The 19,490-nt window shown below is 35.3% G+C and overlaps 1 protein-coding gene across 7 annotated transcripts in view; it reads right to left on the bottom strand.

Annotated features, from left to right (window-relative positions):
* Positions 1–298: 298 nt before the first annotated feature.
* The window catches only part of LOC113601314 (uncharacterized), a 90,919-nt gene continuing 71,727 nt past the window's right edge, over positions 299–19,490 (bottom strand). For all 7 annotated transcript variants that reach the window (XR_008296136.1, XR_008296137.1, XR_008296134.1 and 4 more), the window contains 2 exons: positions 1,276–1,391; positions 299–519 (listed from right to left, as the gene is read on the bottom strand). Coding sequence is in view for 1 of the 7 variants with exons in the window: in XM_053216982.1 (XP_053072957.1) it covers positions 1,371–1,391 (21 nt within the window). In the remaining 6 variants the exon portion in view is untranslated. The remainder of the gene's footprint in view (positions 520–1,275; positions 1,392–19,490) is intronic.

Raw genomic sequence — 19,490 nt, 5'->3', positions numbered from 1 at the left:
GTGGCCAATACAAAGAAACAGAAAAATCATTTTCAGTTCCTACTCCTTGGTTTCCTGTCCTGGTTACTCCTACAAACACCACCATATTTCATAATATATGGTATAATATATACAAACATTAAAAATTCAAGATAATTTAAACTTATTAGAAATAATGAAATTTAAGAAGATTGCTAGATATAAGACCAGAAAACAATAATTAATTTGATTCCTAACAGCAACAAACAATGCACACATTTAGTACCAAAATAGCTACTATGTCAAAATTGGTTTGGTCTGAAAGAAACAGAAAACAAAATTATAGTGACTTAAACAAAGAAAGGTTTATTTTTTTTCACATGGCAAAAAATCTGGAGGTAAGCAGTCATGTGATTCAGATAACTCTAAAATGTCAGTGAGTACCTGAGAGCTTTTTCCATCCATCTGACTGCCATGTTTTATACTTATGTTTCATCATTTCTTATTCACAGAATAGATGAAGGCTCTCTAAGCACCATGAATTCATATCTGGATCACAAACTGGAAGAAAAGGGAAAGGATATAACCAGTAATATATTTTTTTCCAGAAAAAAAAATCTTCCTAATAATCACTCCATTGGACTTAAGTGTCATTGGCCAGTACCAGGTCATATGGCCACCTCAAGCTTCAGGGGAAGTTAAGAATTGCTACTAGATTAGCCAATACACAAAGTCTGCAACAGACTCTTCTTAAAAGTTCATCAAAAATTTATAAGGTGGGGCGCCTGGGTGGCTCAGTCTGTTAAACATCCGACTTCGACTCAGGTCATGATCTCACAGTTTGTGAATCTGAGCCCTGCGCTGGGCTCTGTGCTGACAGCTCAGAGCCTGGAGCCTGCTTCAGATTTTGTGCCTCCCTCTCTCTCTGCTCCTCCCCTGCTTGCTTGCTTGCTCTCGCTCTCGCTCTCTCTCCTCTCTCTCTCTCTCAAAATAAATAAACATTTAAAAAAATTAAGGAATTTTCTGCTATACAGTGATTAGCCCTGATAAATCATGAATTGGTAGAAAAGGGTACGATGCAATCACCACATGAAGTTAGACTGCATTCATGACTAATAAGTCAAGGATGTGAGATCTTATTGGAAGCAATATGGCCACAGAGAGCAGGACCTAATGCAGCAATACTGGAGTTGAGTTCACCTTCCCTAGGGGTGGGATGAGGAACAGCAGTAGTAGCTGTTAGCAATATTATGTGCACAGATTCTGAGAAACTGAGTGCTTGCTATACCATGGTTTTACCACTCCAAAAGAACTTACACTAATCACATTTCTTTACTCCTCCAATTGTTTCCTCTGACCCTCCTCCACAATGTTTCATTCTTGAATGTTTTCATTCTTAACATTAAATAGCTTCAGCAAGACCACATCCACATCTAGAGAAGAAAGCAGAGTCAGTACCAAGGGGTCCTTGATCTATATCTCTGCCTCTAGCTTTCTAGTAAAGTTCACTTATCTTCAGTCTACCCACTGACTCAGAACCTTAAATGGGTTGTTTTGATATGAATTTAGGAGATTCATTTTAGATTAAAGACACCTGCAGATTGAAAGTGATGGGGTGGAGAACCATTTATCACCCAAATAGATGTCCAAAGAAAGCCAGAATAGCAATACTTATATTGGACAACCTAGACTCCTTTGTTCTTGTATTATTTTTATCCTTCTTTGATATTAGGGTAATACTAGCCTTATACAATGATTTTGAAATGTGTTCCCTCTATTCCATTATTTGTTTTTTTTAATTTTTTTAACGTTTTATTTATTTTTGAGACAGGGAGAGATAGAACATGAACACGGGAGGGTCAGAGAGAGGAAGACACAGAATCTGAAACAGGCTCCAGGCTCTGAGTTGTCAGCACAGAGCCCGACGCGGGGCTCGAACTCACGGATTGCAAGATCATGACCTGAGCCGAAGTCGGCCGCTCAACCCACTGAGACACCCAGGCGTCCCGTTCTATTCCATTATTTGTAAGATGTTGATAAAGATAGTCATTTTTTCAAATGTTTGCTAGAATTCACCAATGAAACCATGCAGTCATGGGCTTTTCTGTGCTGGAAGATTTTTGACTCCTAATTCAGCTTTCATTCTTCTTACTGTCAAAGATTTCCTATTTCTTGGATTCAAGATTCATGATTCAATCTTGGTAACTTGTGCATTTTAGGAATTATCTGGATTTTCCTAAGTTATCTGATTCATTAGTATATAATTGTTTATATTAATCTGTTATCACATTATGTATTTCTGTGATATCTATTGTATTGCTTTCTCTTCCATTTCTCATTTTGGTTTTTGAGTTTTCTTTTTTTTTTTTTTTCTTAGTTAAAGTAGCTAAAGCATTGCCCAATTTATTTTTTGGAAAATCTTGTCATTACTTTCAATATTATGTTAGTGTTTATTCTGGTCTCTATTGTATTTATTTCTGATTTTTCTTTGTATTTCCCTCCCCTACTAAATCTTAGGTAAGTTTCTTCTTTTTCTAGTTCCTTGTGGTATAATGCTAAGTTGTTTATTTGAACTTTTCTTAATACTAGCATTTATAGCAAAAAATAATTTTAAAAAATTATCACATGACCTAGTAGTTCCACTACTGGGTATTTACACAATGAAAATGAAAACACTAATTCAAAAAGGTATATTCACCCCTATGTTTACTTAGGATTATTTACAATAGCCAAGATATGGAAGCAACCCAAGTGTTCATCAATGAATAAACGATAAAGAAGATGTAGTTTTATATACACAATGTAATATTACTCAGCCATAAAGAAGAATGAAATCTTACCTTTTGCAACAACATGGAGGGATCTAGAAGTTATAATGCTAAGTGCAGTAAGTCAGTCAGAGAAAGACAAATACCTATGATTTCATTCATATGTGGAATTTAAGAAACAAAACAAATGAACAAATAATAAAAGAGACAAACAAAAAAACCAGACTCTTAAATATAGAGAACAAAGTGGTCATTATACCAGAGGGGAGATGGACAGGGGGATGGGTGAAATAGGTGAAGGGGATTAAGAGTACATTTACCTTGATAAGCACTGAGTAATGTATAGAAACGCTGAATCACTATATTGTACATCTGAAACTAATATAACATCTGAAACTAATATATTAGAATTAAAAAATAATTAAAAAAATCATTTTGCTCACATTATGTTTAGAACATTCTTTAAGCTTTAGGTGATATAGTTGACTAGTGAAGCTGGTAAGAAAGAAAAATAAGCTTGGTGTGGAAAAAAATAGCTATGAAACAAAGTAAGTAAAGCAAAAGCAAAGACTAGTATAGAATCAGATCATACGTCTCCTGTAAGACCCAAGAAGAGCAAAGAGGCAACAAGCACAAAGAATAAAGTCCCGGTGGTAGATGATTCCTGGCAAGGAGCAAAGGAACACATGAGATGGTTTCGTGTGACTGAATTGCTTGACAAATCCTGTAATATATTGACTTCCACAGTAATCAAACCCATGAACACCTAAGCAATAATTATATTCCATTCCTCCTATCTAATACAATAATGAAAAAAGAGGTATACGTATTATAGGTGAGGGTGCAGAGAATGGACACTCTCACATACTGTAAGAGCATTCATTGGTGTAATCACTCTGGAATCAATTTTACTTTAAGGATCAAACTTTCAAATACTCATCTCATTTTCACCTAGAAATTCTATTTATATTAGTTTACCTTAAGGAAATAATAAGGCACAGATTCACTGCAAAATAATTTATAACAAGAAAAAACTGTATACAGCCTAAATGAGCCAACAAGATGATATATTAAGTAAATCTTGAAATACCTATACAATACAATTCTTGAAACTACTAAAAATATGTACTAAAAAACTACTGAAGAATGAGGATATGTCTATGATATTTTTATTAAGAAGTCAGGTTATAAACAGCTGGTATGATCTCAATTTTGTAAAACATAAATACGTACATATACATTCATATTCAAACACTCAGACACACATTCATAAAGACAATAATATACACTTTTGCAAAAAGTCACCTATTTCTGGATCACAGGCACCTCAGTAGTTTTATTGGGCTTTTCTTCGAGTAGGACATACCAAAGTTCCCAAGAACATGCTAGAGAAGTTCTTTGTCACTAGTCCTTATTTTGCTGAGTAAAGTACTCTAGCTTCTTCTAAGCTTGCTAAGGGCAACAGAGAAACACCCCATGGGGGAGGTTACAGGGGTAGCTTGTGGAGAAAGAAAAGAGGATAAGAAAAATAGCAAGAGAGGGGTGTCTGGGTGGCTCAGTTGGTTAAGTGTCTAACTTCAGCTCAGGTCATGATCTCATGGTTAGTGGGTTCGAGCCCCACCTCAGGCTCTGTGCTGACAGTGCAGAACCTGGAGCCTGCCTCAGATTCTGTGTCTCCCTCTCTCTCTGCCCCTCCCCTGCTCGCAATCTGTCTCTCTATCTCTCAAAAGTAAACATTAAAAACATATTTTTAAATAAATTTTTTAAAAAGATAGCAAGAGAAACAAGGCAGAGAGAAAAGAGATTTTTTTTAAGAAGTTTTACATTGTGGTATGTGATTGAACAGTTCTGTCATCTCATGAGAATTTCAGTAAATGCTACAGCACTTGACAATACTTTTAGCGTTGGCTTTGTTGAGGAAAATGTTGCTTGTGGGATTTGCCGATTTGTTTTAATGCAAGTTTTTGGAGATGCAACAAAATACTGAGCCTGGCTTCTGGAGGAATATTTTTATTTTGTATGGAAGACCAGGCCAGGGTGGCTCAGTGGGTTAAGCATCTGACTACTGATTTCAGTGTGGGTCGTGATCTCACAGTGCGTGAGATCAAACCCAACATCAGGCTCTGTGCTGAGAGAATCCTTGGGATTCTCTCTCTCCCTTTCTCTCTGCTTCTCTGCCTCTCTCTCTCTCTCTCTCAAAATGAATAAACTTTAAAAAAAAAAGAAGACCAGGCCAGGCCGACATAGCAAGGCTAAGCTGTGGGCATCATCAATTCAAAGAGAAAAAGGAACAGATGGTGTATAAATATCACTAAGCAAAATACTCATCTTACTTTCCAAGCCATGGTGGATTGACCAGTGAAAGCTCACAGGAAAGGTGATAGAAAACAGACACACAAACAGGAAAGGCAGTTGTTGGCACTGGTGATGGCCAACAACATGTCAAGAACTAAGGTACTGAAAGACTCAGGTTCAAGGTAAAAAATCTAACTCACTTCAGCATAAGGTAAAAACTTCCACACTAAAGAACTATAGTACTAATCAGCAGCCCATCTGGAGGATAACAGAATAAATGGCAGAAGCCAAATATTTTTAGAGTGTAATTTTTAAAAGACAACCAAATCATTTGGACACCAAAGTGCAAATAATTGACATTTATTCAAACCTTAGCCAATTAATTATTTTTATAGCTGTTATTAAGATCCTCTGACTTATGTAAGTATTGTACCTAGGATGTAAACTAGCACTAAGCCTGAAACTGAACAGGGGATAAAGTAGTAGCAGATTTAGAAAAATGTGAGTTCTGAAAGCCAGGCGAACTATTACACTCCTCATTTATCATGAATTTCTAAAACCAAAAAATTTTACTCAAAGATAAAACTCTATTTCAAAAATATTGAAATACTTAAAACAAATAAATTTCCTATGATTGCAAGATTTTAGGGTGCTCCTGCAATTTATGCTAACCAGAAAGGCATTTACAGCAAAATAACAAGACTTTGCTTGTGCCCCATCCTCAGCAACAGAGGAGGACCTGAGGAGTTAAACTGAGCCTCATATAAGATTCCAGATACAGTTATGGAATGCATCACAAGAACTTTCTTTTGGACAAACAGAAAAAAAAATAATAATAAAGATTGGTTTAGCTATCAGCCTCAAATAGAACACTTCACCAATAATCTTACTCCTGTTTTATCTAAAAAGTACACCAAACAAAAACATGGAAGGAAGAAAAACACTACAGTGTCATGTTGACATGAATTCAAAATGTATTTATGACCTACATTGGGCAACGTCCAGTCTGAGCTCTGATTTCTTGGGAAACCCAGAACTGATAAAATGCATCTAAACCTACGAGGATGCCCTTCCAATTCTATGCCATGTAGCTTATGCACCAAAAGAGCAGCTCACAGGTCTTAGATTTCCCGTATTTGAGTAACAGTATGGTTTTATGTGATACTATAATAAAATATAAAACTCTATATTCTGTGGCTAACCTCAACAACACAAGAAACAACAGGTGCTGGCAAGGATGTGGAGAAATGGAAACCCTCTTGCACTATTGTTGGTAGGAATGTAAACTGGTACAGACACTCTGGAAAACAGTATGGAAGCTCCTCAAAAAGTTAAAAATAGAACTACCCTATGATCCAGCAATTGCACTAGTAGGTATTTACCCAAAAAATACAAAACTACTAATTCAAAGGGATACATGCACCCCAATGTTTAGAGAGAGAAGCATTATCTACATTAGCCAAACTATGGAAACAGCTCAAGTGTCCATCAAGTGATGAATGGATAAAGAAGAGGTGATTTATATATACAATGGAATATTACTCAACCATAAGAATGAAATCTTGCCATTTGCAACAAAATGGGTGGAGCTAGAGAGTATTATACAAAGCAAAATAAGTCAAAGACAAATACCACATGATTTCACTCATATATGGAATTTAAGAAACAAAACAAATGAGAAAAGAAGAAAAAAGAGAGAAAGAGAGAGAGGCAAACCAAGAAACAGACTTCTTAACTATAGAGAACAAACTGATGGTTACCAGAGGGAGGTTGGGGCGGGGGTGGTGATGCATGAAATACATGGTGAGAATTAAGGAGTGGACTTATTGTGATGAACATCAGGTGATGTATGGAAGTGTTGAATCACTATATTGTATGCCTGAAACTGATATTATACTGTATGTTAACTTAAAAATAAAAATAAAATAAAAGCAACACATATTTCCAAAAAAAAGCCCTATATTCTGCAATGGGATATTGGCTCTATAAGAAGATGCACTACATGCAAATGCAAACAGTGCAAGATTATAAGTTAAACCCTCTGAATTCATAGAGATTTTAACCTGATAATTTAAAAAACTGATTAACACTGGCACTAGCCAAAAAGGTCACCATGTTGCTGTGCAGGTGCATTTTGATGCAATTCACTCAATGAATACAGTAGTCCTCACCTCTTATCTGTAGGGTATACCTTCCAAGACCCCCAGTGGATTCCTGAACCTGTGGATAATACCAAACCCCATATGTACTGTTTTTTTCCTATACATACATACCTATTATAAAGCTTAATTTATAAATTAGTTATAGTAAGACATTAACAACTACAATAATGAAATTGAATAATTATAAGAATATACTAAAAAGTTAGGTGAATATGGTCTCTTTCTCAAAATATTTTATTGTACTATACCCACTCTTCTTGTGATGATGTGTGATGATAAAATAACTACACGATAAGATGAAATAAGGTGAATGATGTAAGCCTTGTGACAAAGTGTTAGGCTACCACTGACCTTCTGATTATACATCAGAAGAAGGATCATCTGTTTTCAAACCACGAATGGATTCAGGTAACTGAAACAGTGGAAAGTAAAACCATGGAAAGGGATTACTGTATGACCTCCATATTACCCAAAAAGAGAGCTTTAGCAAGCCTATCCTGCAACTCACCCATTCAGACACAAAATCCTCACTAACAGAAAAACACATCCTTCTGCCCAGAAAACTCAGCAGCACACACGTATTTCAGTTCTGGCTCAGATTCCAGAAGACCAATATGACTTATTTGGTCTGAGCTGGACACTGATAGAAGATTGTGAAACTAGAATCAACCCAACAGAACAATGAGAGTAGCTATCATTTGGTGAATGCTTACCAAATGCCAGGTACTATACTAATCACTTTCCAGGCTTTAGTCATTTATTTTTCACATAATACTTTGAGCTGTGTATTACTATTCTCATTTTACAGACTAGGAAGCTGAAACACATAGACTGGGGGCTACATATCCAACATCATATAGGTAATAAAAAATGAAACTAGGATTTTAACAAGGTCTCTCTAATCACAAAGACTTCTTTCTATTACAACACTGTCTGGAATGATAGAGTAGCTCCTAGTTTCCAGAGGTTCCAAGAGACTAATTACTTTCAATCCCTTCAAGTTAATCCCAACCCTCAAAACCAATGTGCTATATAGCATTATGGCCACCCTGGAACTGAATCCCCTGTGAAATCTCCAGACTTTGTCACCAAACATGTTTCACATGCATGGGATAATTTTTATAGCTAACTGACATCTTTTGTAATCACAAGAGAAACTGAATAGGAGAAAAAAAGGTGTTGCAGTGAGGAGAGTAGGTGGGGAAGGGAACTAAGAAAAATAATGAGAGGGGAAGGATACAAAGGTAAAGGGAGAACCAGAAGCTGAGACAGACACCAGATTATTATTTGAAAGCTGTTACTTTGTTAAATGAAACCTGCGACTCCAGGGCCTTTGAAAAGTAAGTGTGAAGAAATGAGAGACTTTTGCCAATAGACTCAGTAAAAATAAGCAGCTATAACAGTGTAGCCCATTGTTTTGAACCTTCTTTTAGCCTACTTACTAAATTTAAACATGACAGCCAGTTTCTTAAATTCTTTCCACTGCTTTTTTATTTCTGTTCTTTTAATGCAGGTTGAAATCAGAACTTTCTCTATTCCTTTTCTCCATCTTTAAATTAAGTCCTAACAACAAATTTTCTTAGACTCTAGTATCACCAATACTGAAAATGCTTACACATGTCCAGCTATGTTTCTAAGGGTCATTGGGCTACTTTTTTTCAGGTGATCTCTTTATAACTTTATTTTGCCTTATCATTACTACCTTTACTTTAAGCAAGCTATATTTAGGTAGTTCATCTAGTAGTACGTATGTTTTCTCCAGTAAGATTAAACAACTATGCCATTAACTTCAAAACCAAGACTTCAACATCATATTAATTTGATGTAGTTTCACTTTTGACTTCCAAATCACTTTAATAAACTGTTTCCCTATTCTACTTGGACCAAGTGGTTAGTCATGTCAATACTACTCTAGCTGGCATGCTAGATTTCCTCACCATCCATCCTCTGCCATAACCACTGGGGCACATCATACAGCACTAAAGTTGTATTTACCATTCACTAAGTGCCAGGCACTGGAAAGGTGCCATTCCACAATCATGGACAAGCTCCATAATCTCTTTTCTCATGTACCCAGGCTAAAGAGTATTCTCTGTAAGAGCTATGACACTGGGTCAATATTTTCCACCATACATTCATACTGCCCTATCTGAGCTAGGCTCTTAATTTTTTTCAGAAATTCTTCCCTTCATTCATACATATCAGTATCTTTCCAACCCCTACCATGTGCCAAGCCTAATTCTATGTACTAGAAATACAAGAATAAATAAATTAGACAAAATCCCTGTCATCATGAAGCTTATGATTTATGAGAAAGATGAAAAGTATATAATATCAAGTAATGATAAGTGTTATGAAGAAGCAGGGATCCATCTAAATTTAGTTCTCTAATATATTCCCTTGAGTGGCCCTTTTCACTTTGTTCACGCTATATAGTCACTAAACCTCTGTAGATTATCTATCCTTCAATTTTACAGATAAGGAAGATGCTAAACTCTGGGCTCCTCTACAGCACAAATAATCTGTACCTTCACCCAATGTCTCAGGGAGAATGCAAGTAAAAGTAAACTCAACCTAAGCTGATTTATATAATAAAGAAAATTTATTGGCTGAAATTCTAGAAGTAATTAGGCTATAGGCACATGGCAAATTTTTTAGTTCTTCTGATTTTCTCTTTTCTCCCCTTTTCCATGTTTAAGCTTCATTCTCAAGCTGGCTTCCCTCATTTGAAAGACAGCTTCCAACAGCATGCCTCCTCACTCACATCCTGAGAGCAAGAGTAGTTCACTTTTACAGCATCACAAAAAATCCTAGAACCCCTAAACTCTGGCTAAGCCACCACTGAATCAATTATCAGGAAATGCCTTGGGAAGACTGGATTTGAATGTAAACTTATCAGTGGAGCAAAGGAGGTGAGATAACACTGACTGGCTTAGACCAATCAGGATAAACTAAAAGCTGGGGTCAATTCCACTAACTTTCATGCCTGGCACATGGTAGAAGGATAATAAGAAAACAACCACAATGTTCTTTGATTTACTCTTTGCTCCACAGTATGTTTCTGAAGAAGCAATACAGTTCCTTAAGACAATTTGAATTCTATTTATAATTTTTTTTTAACGTTTATTTTTATTTTTGAAACAGAGACAGAGCATGAACGGGGGAGGGTCAGAGAGAGAGGGAGACACAGAATCTGAAACAGACTCCAGGCTCTGAGCTGCCAGCACAGAGCCCAACGCGGGGCTCGAACTCACGGACCACAAGATCATGACCTGGGCCGAAGTTAGACGCCTAACCGACTGAGCCACCCAGGTGCCCCGAGACAATTTGAATTTTAGAATGATCATTGTTCTTGAAAAAAATTTATACAAAATGATTTTGAAATTCTGAAATTAAGACATATATAAGAGCAATTCAAATAAATGTTTACATTGCTGCTACATTGCATTGTGCTTACCTAACTGTATAACCATGTTACTTTCATAGTGCCTACTTTGCTTAATTGATGAGTATCATAGAGTTTTATCAGGTGTATTTATTTTGTATATGTCACATATCTTAATATATCTGTATTCTGTGACTGTTGCAGTAACCATAACTCAAGAAATGCAAAGTAAGGGTTCAGACCACTTAGGGATGAAGATATAGGTCATCCTAGTAGGAAAATAACCCAGACCAGCTAAGGTTTGGGAAAAAGAGAAGGAAAATATAAACTGGATAAAGAAGGAGAGAAACTATAAATATCAGTTATGCCCTTGAGACTAGATTCAGTAGTAAGGGCTATAGATTGTCTCACCAATCATCTTGACTCAAGATTTTTAGATGACGGCAACTGGCCATTGCCTTGAAGAAGACCCTACAGTAATTGGGATTGTACCTCTCCTTATGAGGATAAATTTAGAGTATCTTGTTCTTCCCAAAATGGAGGCCCAATATTATAATGTGGGAGCTAAATATCATGGAAGAGTACATGTAGATCTGTATCTGATCCAATTTACATAAAACTTCAGATATGTCCAATTTCAGAATTTGAGTTGCTTATTCAGTTATGTTTCTTGTACTTCCAGTAAGCTCTATTACCAAAAATAGGCAAGGTATATGGAATTTTTAATTAGTTGCTCTGTTTAATAGACATTTACCATCACATGACATAATAATAATCAAGGAGTTAGAACATAATAGCTACTTAACTAGATTTAACTCCAATACTATGATGTGTACAATTCAATCATTATTATCACTATTATGAAGACAACTGGGAATATTTTACTGACTCTGATCATACCTATGAACATCATCTATCAAGGTCTTGGCAAAGCACAGGAATAACAGTAAAGAGACTAAATGCTTGATGTAGAAATTTTCATAAATAAGCTTTCCTTTTTTATTTCAGGAACACAGTGAAAGACTGTATGCATATACTGCCTCAAAATTGATTGCTATTCTACAGCTCCTTAAACTCACATGGTAGTTCTTCATGTTCTCCTGTTAAATTTTACCCTGTATTCAGAAAGTAAATAATTATGGCTTTCTAGGATTCATTCATCATGTTTTTCATTTCACTTAACCTAATTTTTAAAATTAGTTGCTAAAATTACTTTTTACCTTCAATCTACTTGAAACACTGCATTATTCTCTATCTACAACTTTTCTTCCTGTCTTCAAGAGAGTAGCCCTTTTATATTATCTATAATAAATTAAAATCTTTCTGCCTGTCAGCTTCTGTACACCATGATCATCAGTATCTGATAATTATTTTAGAAAAGAGTCACTGGAAATATTCTCCCAACACATTCAGTCTCTTTGACCTTCTTCCTATGGCTATTCCCCAGCAAGAAGTCCAAGGTCCATCACCAGTCCATAATCTTCTCTGTATTCCAATCAACCACAATGCTCATTGCAGAGTAAAGTGAACCCAGACTCCTGGGCAAGACAAATTGGCAGGCAGAAGTAGAATCTAGAGCTGACATCAAGACAGTGACATTGATAAATTCCTCACAGGTAGCTATAAATGTCCACCTCTTAAATTAATACAAATATCACAGTAAGGACTTGCTCTTTGGGAAGGGTGAGCCCAGGCAAAATTTTAGAATAGTGGTTTTTTTTTTTTTCTGGAGACCCCAAACCTCCCCTGTAGAGTCCTTCCAGAAAGGCCACAACACCTCATGTATAGCAATCAATGCATAGGAAAGAATCTCTTGATTCTTATTTAAAACTTATGACTAAATGTATTGCTATTAGCTTTCTTACATGAATTTTCATTTCAAATATAACCCAGATGTATAAAACTAAAAGCTTGGCTCCTATTAGAGGTATTATGAGTATCCAGAAGTAAGTTAGGAAGGAATAGTGGTTATATGTTCCTTTTCCCTGCACAATACTGATTTTGCCATGTGATATTACCCTTACCCTTAAATGAAGGTATGGTAAAACTAACACAATCACTTGTCTCCCCTAGATTTGCAGTGTGTTCAACAGAGTGTCTCAAAGGCTAACAATTTTTGGCTTCCTAAAGAAGCATCCTAAAAGGGATGTGCTTTCCTTCTTGTCCTAGATCATGGATTCTCTCTGGTTCCTGTACTTTAGTGTCTTTTAATTCTAAATCCACATCTGTCCAATAAATTTCATTTTTTTACTGTTTTCCAGAGACTTTATTGCAACTAAAGAAGTTAAACTTAAAAGAAGGAAAAAAATTGGATGCAGAATAGCCCTTACAACTTGGCTAAAATCTCTATATGTGGATAACTGTCTGTGCCATCTATGCAGCAGGCTGCCTGTACTTCAAATTTTGCAAAAACAATAAGCATGCATCTTATACTTCATTTCCAGATAAAATTCTCTCTTACACATAGCATGAATTCTCTTTGGTGTTAATTTATTTCCAGCCTCTGACCTTAGCAAGATAGACACTGAGCTACATGAAAATAATTAGAATTTCTTTTTTCATTTTAATTGCATTGAGAATTAGTTTGTTAGGAAAATCACTGACTCTTCATGGTTCTATCCCAAATGTCCAATAGCAATATTAATAAAAACAAAAAGAGAGAAATAGTGACCAGAAGAGGTAAAATAGAAATCAAACCTGTCATTAAAAACTGGCTGAAAAAATTCTGTTTTAAGCAAAAGAACATTTAAGAATGCATGGTGTTTATCTTAAAATGTTAAAAACTATCATGTAGAAAGCTAAAAGGTAAATTAGAATAGAAGATAAATAAATAAAGAATAAATTAGAATAGAAGGTAAATAAATAAAGAATAAATTATTCTAATAAATTAGAATGGAAGGTAAATAGAACAAAAGGTAAATTCAATAGGGTGCCATATTTAGTTCAATGTAAGAAATGCCTTTCAATGAGTTTCCCAAAAAGTAAAATAGCCACAGGGTTAGAAAGTTTTCCACCTCTGGAAATTTTAAGAAGAGGCATAAATGACATTTGTGGTGTGGAAAACTAGAAAATTCAATTATCAGATTCTGTATTTCTTAGTACCTCAAACTAAAAAATTTCAGTTACTCTGCTTCATGTTCACAGAATAGTGCTATCTAATATCTATCCAATTAAAATGTTTCATATGGAGGTAATCATATATAAAAAGAAACAAATTCCTGAAAGTCCCCCCCAAATGTTGTACAGTTTGCCTTTTGATTTCTAGAACTGTACTCCTTGGATTTATGCCTTGTGAATTAAATAAAATTAATTTTCACGTATTATTTACAAAGTCACCATTTTCAAACAGGAAAAAGTCATCTAGGAGAGAACAGTAGCAGATGTACTTCTCATACTCTGGGTTGGCAAATCCAAGACGGCCTCATCTCAGAGTAACAGCAACTGTTTACTGGTTACAGTTTTCACATTAATCTGGACCAAATTTTTCCACCATCATTTCCATCATGTAAGCTTTTAGTTCAGCATTTATAGTATTTAAGAAGGGTGGTAGGCACATGTTTTATGCAGGTTTTCTAAGAAGGAGCTTCCAGATCAGTCACTGGTGAAATAATAAATATAGTCTCTGCATTCCAGGGGCAGGACAGGCATAGTAACAAATTGTTTTATAACTGCTTAACTTGTTAACAGTGTTATGATATTTTTCTATCCATACCACAAAAGGTTCTGATGATGTGACCTATGTATAGAATCAATGCTAGCTCTACAGAACACGTTACTGTAGCAAAGGAGGTATGGACTGGCACCTGCAATCAGATATACTTACAGACATGTGAGTCCTAAATTCACCATTTTGTTTCCTGCCTTTCCTACCAATTTTAACATTTTCAAAACTGAAAATATCCCTCACAATCAACTAACCATTAAGAAAGAAACTTTAGCATTATACCTACATATATACCAAATATGTCCCTTATCATACGCATGGATGGTCAAATTTTACAAAGATGTAAATTCAAATAAACTCATTACAAATATGCAAAAAAAAATTGCCTCCATGTTGTCTGTTTGAAGGGCCATATCCACAACTGACTTAGGGAATTTAACTCATTAACCTAAACAATTAGAAATTAATTGACTTGGGAGTTGGAGGGTAGCCTGAAAGCATGAATACTATGCATCCTACCTTACATCAAGGATATTCAGATTCAATATTCAATATTCCAGCATGGGACCAAGCAGCCGTTTAATAATTATTTATAACAATTACTTAGAAACCAATACACACACGTCATTCCTTTCCTTTGTCTTTATGCAGTATTTTAATTTTTTTTATTTTTTTAATGTTTGTTTATTTTTGAGAGAGAGACAGAGACAGAGACAGAGTGTGAGCAGGGGAGGGGCAAAGAGAGGGAGACACAGATCGGAAGTAGGCTCGAGGCTCTGAGCTGTCTGCACAGAGCCTGACGTGGGGCTCAAACTCACAAGCTATGAGATCATGACCTGAGTCAAAGTCAGACGCTTAATTAACCAACTGAGCCACCAAGGTGCCCCTATGTAGTATTTTTACACATTACTTGGTCACTTAAAAATGTATAAAATATGTTTACTAAGAAATCCTTCACTAATTTATCTTTAAGTTTTTTAAATATGTCTGCTGTTATTTTGCCCATATACCTTAAAACAATTGTTTTCAAAGACCTTGACAAAGAAAAGAATGAAAAGGTTGGAAAGTCATTTAACCTACTAAATGTTTCTCTACCTTTCAAGATAGATAAATTCTGGGTAGACGAGGCCTACTGAGCCACCTAGGTGTCTTCTAAAACAGAAACCACCCTCAGTGATTTCACCATCTTCCCTAAAAGGGAATTCCCACTGTTACTTTGGAGTATCTACTGAAAGCTTGGTAGAAAAGAGACTTGACTTAAAGTTAATGAAAAGTCATGGAAAAATAAAAAGTGAAAGAGTGAAAGTGTTCCATAAAGATTAGTGTGCGTGTACACATGGATACCTGTGCACTCACACACACACAAATTCACTTCCAAGCCTACACTGGAATTAACAAACGTGCTTAATGGAAACAAAGAATTAACATACTAAATCTTAAATATAAATATTTGCTTTATAAAACACAAATGTGTGGTTAGCTAGCTCAAGACTGCAAGGTAGACATGAGCAGACTGATGACTAGACACAGGATAGTGTTAACTAAAGGAGACCTAGAGTTTTCCCCAATTAAATTACATATCAAATAACCCCTAGAAATTTTCTGTATTATTTGACTTTTTCTACAATGAAAATAAGTATCAGAATAAAAACAAGGTTTTCAAGAAACCCGTGGCAGTCTTAAAACATTCCTTCAAATTACTTGATAGCCTCCCATCCAGAGATGGGGTCAATGTTCCCCCTCCCCTCAAATCTGGATTCTCACTGATGGACCAACAGAATAAAATCAGAAGCAATCCCAGCACCAGTTTCCACACCCAGGTTTAAAAAAAAATGGCAGCTTTCACTTCCTGACTCTGGGGATACTCTCTCTTGGAACTAAGCCCCCATTCTATGAGGAAGTCCAAGTACCCAACAGAAAGGCCAACATGAAAAGGAATCCAGATGCCTGGTCTTAGGACCCAGCTGAGCTCCCCTCCAACTTAGTCAAAGATGTTAGTCATCTTGGAAGAGATCCTCCAGCGCCCCATCAAGCTACCCCAGCTAACTTTGTAGAACAAATATAAGCCTTCCCAGTGACTCCCGCAAAAATGAAGGCTGAATAAATAACAGTTGCTCATTTTAAGTACCTAACTTTGGGGTGGTCTTTTATACAATAATTGATAACAAGAATCAAAATCAAAATGGACACTGACAACATACATCTTACTTTGAAATTTTCTTCTTTAGGCATCTATTGCTCTTATACTTAGAATACTGATTTCCCAACTTTGTCTAATGGATCTCTTTTATGGATCTCACACAGACAGAGTGCACTATAGGACATACTTTTCAAAAGACCTAAATAAGTTAATTATAATTTTTGAGAATTATATAGTACTCTTTTAGATGATTAAAAACATTAGAAAATCAATCACAAAAATGAATATAGGAATCATCATACCTGGTGGGGGCAGGGAGGGGTATGAAAGTTAGGAAACAGAGTATTTAATGATGTATCTATATCAAAATCATCCAGAATTCTTCTCCCCCTATTCCAGAAGAATGTTTTGAATTAGAAGGGATGCTATAGATCACTTAATCCATTCCATGACATTTAACTGTATATACAATAAATGAACAGCAGAAATAAGTCTCAAACATAGGCGTCATGACTTTTCCCTATGTGTGTTTTCACAAAACACAAATGCCCTTGAAAATCAAACTAAATAAAAATTAATATGGATGTAAAATCTATAAAAATTTATTTAGTTACAAAAGCATTCTCAAGAATTTATACTTCTACTACAGCTAACTTCTCTTTGCTGAGCACTATAAATGATGGGAATAGAAAGTACATAGTCTCTGCTTCACAGAAGTTCATACTGGAAAGTATACATATCTTAAAACAATTAGGGAACTAAGATGGGCAGAGGCCGGGGTTGGGGGTGGAGGGTGGTCTAAAGTAAGGGAAGACTCAGAATAGCATTAGGTTTGTCAAGAAAGTCCTCAACAACATATGGAATACATTAAGGAGACCATGTCCCTTAGCTAAGGGACCACAGTAGGAAACAGGCAAAGTCAATAAAGGATATATATTTGCTGGGACTATTAGAAAGAATATTTTTACATCCCTTGTTTGTTGAAACAAATATAAATATAAATAAACTGAAGCAATTTAGATTTTGCAAGCTTATTCTACTACAATCTCTTTAGTTCATGAAAACATCACCCCTTGATAAATCCAAGCTTATGAGCAAGCTATTCCCTCTGCAAGAAATAATGTTTCTCTTTTTTGCCCTGACAAACTCCTAGTCATCCTTCAATATCCACCGCAAAGCCATTTTCTTGGTAAAGGATTCCTCAACTCCAGGTCCTACCCACCTATCTAGAGGCTCTTTTTTTATATATTTTATTATACTTTATTATTATACCACTCTATGCTATATTTCTTTTGCTTAATGTTGTCTTCATACCCTCTGGTATATGAATTCTTTAGAATCATGTACTCTCTCTTACTCCCATCACAATGCCTGGCATAGTTCAGACACATCATAAAATTTATGATTAAAGATCATGTCTTATTTTCTTCTATGCTCAGAGCTAATAGTCAAAGTTTATGTAACATGTAAGAGAAAATTCATCTAATAAAACTACCTTCAAAACATTCAGGATACTTAAATAACTGTCTCCTTCCTCAAGGGAAATGTACTACTCATTATGAGCCTGGCAGTTGCTAAATATTCCATGAATCAAGCAATAAAATTATTATATCATTATTTCTTCATAGGCATAAAATGCCCTGAACCCGACACTAGAAAATATATAAACTGTAGTTAATCAAAGTATGAAAATTAGCATCTTAGAATAATTTCTAAGTATACTTAGTCATATTCAATTACTTTTCATCCTATCTTGCCTTGAAGAGTTAAGTTATAGTTATTATTGTCAGTACCATGCTCCATCTTTACAACCCACTTCCGTTTCAATGCCAAATGTAAGGAAGATGACTCAAGATTTCCATGGGCTCCCAAGACTCATGGAGCTTCAGACATATTGAATCATAGGGGACTTATTCAAAAATCATGGTCAGTGCTAAATCAAGAAACAAAAGTAAAGAACCTCTTTAAATGATGCTTTTAAACAGCACAAAGGGAAAAGTCATGAAACTAACCATATATAATGTCTGAGGTAGAATTTCATCTCATGGTGGGCTTCTGAAAACTGACATAAATTTTTATATAGCTCTAAAAAAGTTTTATTTGGTCAGCTTTTGTCTTATGTTAAACTGTAGATTTTATCGTGAAAGAAAGAATGAACGAATGAATGAAAGATAGAAGAAAAGGAAATAAAAAAGAATCCAAACCCCACATTCTTTAAGAGAAAAAAATCCAACTACACCACATTTCTTTGGGTAGAAATCTATTAAACTATCATTCCCTTGAATCTGTATTTTCATTTATTTTTCATAAAATGTATGAGATAAAAATAATAGTTCTCTCATAAACTAAACAATAGAAAAATGGCAAAGAATTCATTATTCCCTCCATAATTAAATGAATCATTATTTTTCATATACTTAAATAGATACTGATTCAAAATTTATTTATGTCTTATCCTTCAGGAATGATCAAACAGTTATTATTCAATGGGGTAAGTGCCACAACATTAGTAAGCACTCAGGGCAAATGCACAAAGAAAGAGAGCAATTAATTGCCTGGGAAAGTTGGGTAAAGCATTAGAAGAAATGATATTTCATCTTGAAGTATTCAGAACAGTTTAGACAGCAAGAATAGCATATGCAAAAATAAACTGGAGGCACAATAGAGAAACATTTATTACAAAAAAAAAATAATCATCACTTAAGATAACCAGAGGCTATAGATTAGGCAGGGAAGTGGCAGGAAATGGGCTGGAAAGGTAATAAGAGCCTGACTGCTTAGCGTTTTGTACACTGCAAAGCAATTTGAACTGTACCTTTTGGGCAATAAGAACCATAAAGGTTTGGAGTGTATGGAAGAAGAGATAATAAGATTTCTGTTAAGAAAAATAACTGGACTCAGCATGAAGAATAGGTTGTAAGGAGTAAAACTAGAACCAGGAAAAATTAGGTAGGCCAATGCAAAGTGAAGATAAAAATGATCAAGTCATAACTATGACAGAAGATGGACAGTAGGTAGCAGATATTAGAATCCCAAGGCAAAATCTACAGGGGTGAGACAGAGAGGAGCCTACAACTCTAGGATTTCCAACTAAGGAATATATACATAGTGGTGATAT

Source organism: Acinonyx jubatus, chromosome B1 (genome assembly GCF_027475565.1).
Source record: "Acinonyx jubatus isolate Ajub_Pintada_27869175 chromosome B1, VMU_Ajub_asm_v1.0, whole genome shotgun sequence".
Classification (NCBI taxonomy): domain Eukaryota; kingdom Metazoa; phylum Chordata; class Mammalia; order Carnivora; family Felidae; genus Acinonyx; species Acinonyx jubatus.
This window is presented reverse-complemented; position numbering and strand designations above follow the sequence as displayed.